This window comes from Papaver somniferum, unplaced genomic scaffold (genome assembly GCF_003573695.1).
Source record: "Papaver somniferum cultivar HN1 unplaced genomic scaffold, ASM357369v1 unplaced-scaffold_107, whole genome shotgun sequence".
In the NCBI taxonomy this organism is placed as follows: Eukaryota; Viridiplantae; Streptophyta; class Magnoliopsida; order Ranunculales; family Papaveraceae; genus Papaver; species Papaver somniferum.
This window is the reverse complement of record NW_020619603.1, coordinates 13,751,783-13,758,462: the sequence shown is the minus strand read 5'-3', so window position 1 is coordinate 13,758,462 and position 6,680 is coordinate 13,751,783. Positions and strand designations below refer to the sequence as shown.

General features: G+C 36.2%; 1 protein-coding gene across 1 annotated transcript; it reads left to right on the top strand.

The window, feature by feature from the left end:
• Positions 1-4,567: 4,567 nt before the first annotated feature.
• On the top strand, positions 4,568-5,752 carry LOC113328132 (F-box/kelch-repeat protein At3g06240-like). Its single transcript, XM_026575223.1, has one exon. It carries the CDS (start codon positions 4,568-4,570, stop codon positions 5,750-5,752), a length of 1,185 nt encoding a protein of 394 aa, XP_026431008.1.
• The last annotated feature ends 928 nt before the right edge of the window (positions 5,753-6,680 follow it).

Sequence of the window (6,680 nt, the reverse complement as noted above, 5' to 3'; positions counted from 1 at the left end):
GATACAAATATAATATGGGCCACGTTTATAATCGTGGAATATATATACGCATTTGCAACGCAGAGCTTCAAATTTTTGGGAAGGAATTATCCGTTGTATTATAAATTTATAAAAGTAGGTCTCATGTTTTTCAAATTTACTCAGAAATTGTAATTCATCAAAGTTAGACTACTAAATTTATTCGAAAAGAAGCAAATCATCAATAGAAAATATCTACATTGTTCATTAAATGACACCACTAATTAAGAAACTTAACATTCTAAACTGAAAAAAAGAAATGATACCACTACAAATTTCAAAAGTGAAACATAAAGCTAATTCTAAACTGAAGAAAAACACGATACCACTTGATTTTACATAAAGCTAAAAAAAGAAACAGAGATGCACATCTCAACTGTTGGTCCCTCAACAATCATCTCAAGAGGTGCTTTGACTGTTCTCAGGAGTGCTTTGATGGTTCTCAGGAGTGCTTTGACGGTTTCCCTGTATTTCAAGCAACATTCTTCTTATATCCATTGTGTCAGTCACCATCCCCTGTATTGTGCGATTTTGTTCTTGTTCATTGTTGTTGAAGATGCAACTAAGAACGATTTACTTGATCCTTTTACTTCAACATCTGCTTTGATTTTAATTTCAATTCCAAACACTTGGGGAAAAACACAGCACAAACCTGTGATCCCGGTTTAGGGGTACTTCACTTTCTCATGTTGCAAACTGTTCGAAAAGAGAGATTAATATTTCTGCAATTTGGACAGGTCCAACCACTGTCACGAGTCGAGTCTACAAGTTTCGGAAAACTGATAGCGGATACATCAGTATGAGATAGGACGTGCTCTGACAGCAGAAAATTAAGCAATACCATTTACGATAACAACTTCATATATGCTTACTGACTGACTTTCTTGGTGGATTTTCATCTTGAAATAGCCGTGTCCTTGAGACCTACACAACATCAGACATCAGTTCATTCATTGCCACGTAAGAGATATATCGAAAAGGTTGAGAATAAGAATCAAAAAAAGAGTGAACAATCAGGTACCCACCATAGCAGTATGACCCATTGGAAAACCCAAATCCATTCACAGCTCCATCTTGCCAATTCTGAAAAAGAGTGACACATCTACATAATCCATTCACAGCTTCTTCCATTATTAACTTAACAGTAAAACCCTAAGAAAACCCCCAAAATTTGTAATTCGAAAACCCTGAATTAACAGATGGAAAGATATCGAATTACCATTTGAGTGTAGAATAACTCTTCAATTTTGCAAATGCAATTCGTTATAAACCTTAAACTCCAATTTGAAGTCTTCTTCAACTGAAAATTAAAACCCAAATTTCTAGTCTCCGCTGCTGCTTCTGATCTGAGCTGAAAGTCAACGCTAAAACAACATGGGTTTAAATATATGGAAACTTCTATTCATGGGTTGGTCAGTGTATGACTACATGAGGTTTATTTTCTTGTATTCCATCCGAATTTGGTTTTTCCATCGGCCCTATAAATATTCCGTTCTTAAAATACAAAACTACTGTTCTCTATCCAAGTCCTGCTTGCTGCTTCCTGCTTTCTTGAACAGCAACAAGGGTTGAGTTGTGATGGATAATTTCAACAATCTCCCGGCAGATATTATATCTGATATTTTCACTCGTTTGCCCGCTGATTCAGTTCTAGATTGCAAGTTAGTGTCTAAAACATTGAGAAATCTTATTCAACACCCATTCTTCTTTAAGATGCACTCGAATCGTCTCATTAGTCATTCGGCGGCTTGTTCTACCGATTCTTGTAAGTTGAGTTTTCTTGCCTTGGCTATGGATGAACAACTCTACTATTTTGAATACAATGAAAATCATGAGACACCATTGGTAGAATTAGAAGGATCAATCTAACACCTCCATCTAAGTACGTTAAGTATACCTATGTTGGTTCGTTTAATGGTTTGATATGTCTAAGGGCGCTGAAAGAAAGTATTTGTATTTATAACCCCATGACAAAAGAGTACGTTCATCTTCCTGAGCCTAAGATCAATTCTAAGTCGGTGTATGGAAAGATGCATGGATAGGTGGATTTGATTTGGTTATCTTCCTTCCACCAATGAGTACAAAGTTGTTTTAATGTATAAGGAGCCCGAATATGTGGTAGTCATGGTTTACACTCTTGGCAGTCGCAATGGTTGGAGACACATTGGGAAATTCAGACTCAAATATAATTACATTTACAAAGGACATGGTACCTTTGCGAATGGAGCTCTTGATTGGATGCACCCAAAAAATAAGATGATTTTAGTCTTTGATTTGGCTGATGAAAAGTTTCGTGAACATCTTTCACCACCTCCTTCGCCAGCAGGCGCCAGTTATTCAGAGTTTGGAGTTTTGGGTGGGTTTTTAGTTTGTGCTCATAGATACTACAATCCAGACACCAAAAAGTACATGTTTTCCGAGCTATGGCTGTATAAAGAGAAGAATGATAATTATGACATGAAAGAGCACCCGTCATGGGGTTGGACTAAAGAGTTTATTGCTATATTTAGCATACCGTTATCATTTTCGAAGCAAGGTTGTCTCTTAGGCTACGGTTACAACTATTTGAATACAGGTTATGGTCCCTGCTATTTTGATATTTATGACTCAAAAATGTTAACCATGTCCACAGAGCTGCCAAATTTCAAGGAACAATTTTGTCAAGTATTCCCTCACTACCACACCTTTGTTTCTTTAAAAGAACTAGGAGAAGAAGGTACCAAAATAATGCACGCAGTTGAAACTAAGAAGCGAAAAAGGCGTGATTAGCCAAACAATCAGCTGTTCAAAGTATTCCATAAGATCTCTGGATACATACATATATACGAACTTGTCATTTTCATCTAGATCTCAATCAAACATTCCATTGATACTGTCTTATTTATTTATATTTGGGATTAAGCTTGGGTTTTAAAAGGGATCCCAATACCACTACAGAGAACTAATACATACGGAAATAAATACAAAAAATTATGCAATATGTCTCACGTATGCTTTTATCCAATTACTCTATTTCGACTCTATGGTTCTGACGTTTTTTTTCTTTGGTTAAGCTATACTTATTTGTTAAGCGTATGCACTTAATTTCTGTGGGTTACTGTCATGCATGCTTTAGTAGTTTATAGGAATTTTGTTAACTGGAGGAGCAGAATATGTATATGCAGGTAAAATTGTGAAGAGTGCGAGAGCTTTTGCGATAGTACGAGGGAAACCTATTTCTTCTTACTGCTTAACTTTATTTGATTCATAACGCCGTCATTGCTTAAATTGTTGTATGGGCAGCAAAATTGCTAGCATATATCTCTAGATCATCTTCCAACATTGTTAGGAACTGAGATGAAACCTCTGGACTCTCCAAGACGATAATACATTAACCATTTGATATGTGATATGGGCGACTTCGTTTTGTTTTCTTTTTGAAAGGAAGATGACCTAATTTCAAGTATGTTAAATTTAATAACACCTAGACATTTTTTACTTGGCTGGCACAGTCGAACAGGAATCATTATGGTATAGAGGATCCAGGATTTGACAGCATTTAATAAAATATCACATAATATTTACTACGAAATATTTACTCAAATTTATATGATTTGTTTCTTTAAAACAAATTAATTAAAAGATATCGTACGATTTTGAGTAACTCAAACGCCGTATTTATTTGTTCCCGTATTAAAAATTTATTTTATGAATCTGTGTTATATGGAAATTTTTTTATTCTTGTAAATAAACGCATACTTTAGGAATTTGTTTATTCCATCAACTCTATAATCATTTCTCACAATACTAGGGCTGCACATGGGTCGGTTTGGGTCGGGTTTGGCCTCACCCACCACCCAACCCACTGATGGTGGGTAGCAGAAGTTGTCACCCACAACCAACCCAACATAACAATGGGTCGGTTTTCACCCGACCCACATTACAATGGGTTGGGTCGGGTGGGTGGTGGGTTACCCACCATAAAATACACATTACAGTTACATTGCATCAAAAAAACAAGGTTACAGACTTACTTAAGACTCTTACAGATGACAATTAAAGAACTGACACCAAGTCAATTGTAAACAAATGATAATTATAATCCAAAGAAGTAAGAAGTTGGTGCAAAGTTGCAAAGTGCATACAAATTACAAGAAATGAGTTCAATTGTTCGAAGCTCAAAAGATAAAAGACTATTCAAGGAAGTGATTGAAGAAGTGAAGACTGAAGTGAAGTTAGCGATTTAGGTTTAGGCATTATATATCACTACTTCAACGGCTGTGATTCATCTAGGATAGGTAATCTAAGGATTAATATTAACTAAGAAATATTTAGGTGGGTGGGTGGGTTGGGTCGGGTGAGGGAAGCTTTGACCAATAGTCGACCCATAATACTATGGGTTTTGATGTTGTGACCCATAGTCGACCCGCTCCTAGGTGGGTTGGGTCGGGTGTGAGTAATTTCAGGCGGGTGTGGGTTGGGTCGGTGGGTTGAGTCGGGTTTGTGCAGCCCTACACAATACCACCAATCTCTACGAGAGTTCTGCTTTCTTCGACAAGAAAGGGGTTTCATGGATAATTTAAACAATCTTCCGGCAGAGATCATATCGGATGTTCTTACTTGTTTACCGGCTGAAACAGTTCTGGATTGCAAATTGGTATCCAAGACATGGAGAGACCTCATTAAGCATCCACTGTTCTATAAGATGCACACAAATCGTCTCATCAATCATTCTGCAACAGCAGCTTATTCTACTGATTCCGGTAAGCTGGGTTTTCTTGCCTTGGCCCAGGATAAAAAGCTCTACTATTTTGAATATGTTGAGAATCATAATAAACCCATTGATAATTTCAAAAATATCATTCTAACACCTCCAATCCAGAACTATAAATATAACTATGTTGGTTCGTTTAATGGTTTGATATGTCTACGGGCTGTGGGAGAGAATATTTTTATGTATAACCCTATGACAAAAGAGTACGTTTTTCTTCCTCAACCTACGATTAATTTTTATCGGATTAAGCAAAGGTGGTTTGGATTTGGTTATCTGCCTTCAACCGGTGAGTACAAAGTTGTTTTAATGTATAAGGTGCCCAAGTTTGTAGAGGTTATTGTTTACACCCTTGGCAGTGGAAATGGCTGGAGAAACATTGGACAATTCAAGCTTGAATTTAACTATGTTTACGAAGGACATGGAGTCTTTGTGAATGGAGCTCTTCATTGGATGCACAATGCAAGAGCAAGAGCAAGAAGGATGATTCTGGTCTTTGATTTGGCTGATGAAAAATTTTGTGAGCATCTTTCACCACCTCTTGTGCCAATAGCGTGCAACTATTTAGTAGTAGGAGTTTTGGGTGGGTTTTTATTCTGTGCAGATAGACATTTCTGCTCAGTTAGTAGACAGTACGTGTCTTCTGACATATGGGTATACAAAAAGAATAATGATAATTATTCCATGAAAGAGCTGGATGAACACCGTTCACTGGGTTGGAGTAAAGTGTTTACTAATGTATATAGCATACCATTAGCATTTACGAAGAGCGGCGATGTCTTAACTTACAGTTTGAGCTTTCTCAGTATTTATGACGCAAAATCTTCTACCTTGAAAAAGATATTGGTGCCTTTTAAGGAGCAATTTTGTCAAATTTCCCCTCACAGGAATACGTTTGGTTCGTTGAAAGAACTAGGAGAAGGAAATGCAAAAACAGTGGAGTCAGTTAAAACTAAGAAGCGAAAAAGCCGTGATTATGCATGAGATCTCTGGGTGCATATTGAAAATCGATAGCGAAAAACTATCCGAAATTCTAATGCCAATTGACATTATCCCTCCAAAGAAACTTTCAATTGACATTGTCTATTTGAGTATTCCTATCCAATTTGCTTTTACTGAACAGGAGTGTTTTTTTTTTCCTTAGGTTTATTTATTGTTATATGTGCCTTCTTTTAATCTAATATCAGAGTGGGATACCGTGATGCATATTTTAGTAGATTATTGGTTTTTGTTCTTATTGCTTAACATCAGTTAATTGATAACGTCATTGTTTATTTTCAAATAATGTTATTGTCGATGTCCAAGGGAAGGCTGTATCTTTGCAAGGAAACTTAGCCACTACTGCGATGATTTGGAAGTATTTTGACATTTTTGACGCAGTGTATGACTGCTTATAAATTTCTAGGTATTAGCCGCAGAATTGCTGGTATGCCTTTGTATTGGACGACAATGGATCCCATGTATATATGGCATCTTACCCTAATGAGCTAGTCAGTAACCGGTACGCGAGTTATAACTCCAAAGGAGTCACTATCCATCCACAGAAAACCCGCCAAATCAAAACTAACACAAAAATCCCAAAAAACAAAATTTTGATGAAACCAAAATTTGGTTTCATCATAAAATTTGATGAAACCTCATAAAATTTGACGAAACCAATTTTTGGTTTCATCATAAAATTTGATGAAACCAATTTTGAAATTTGGAGTTTTTGTATCAAGTTTTTAAAATTTTGGGGGTTTTGTATAATTTAATTTAAGATGGAATTTTAATGAATCCCAACATTTGAGTGGGTTTTTGTACCACAAATTTGGAATTTTAATGAATCCCAATATTTGAGTGGGGTTTTTGTACCACAAATCTGGTCACCTTGGATTTTTATGACTAGTTTTGAGTCAGTAATTCGCACATT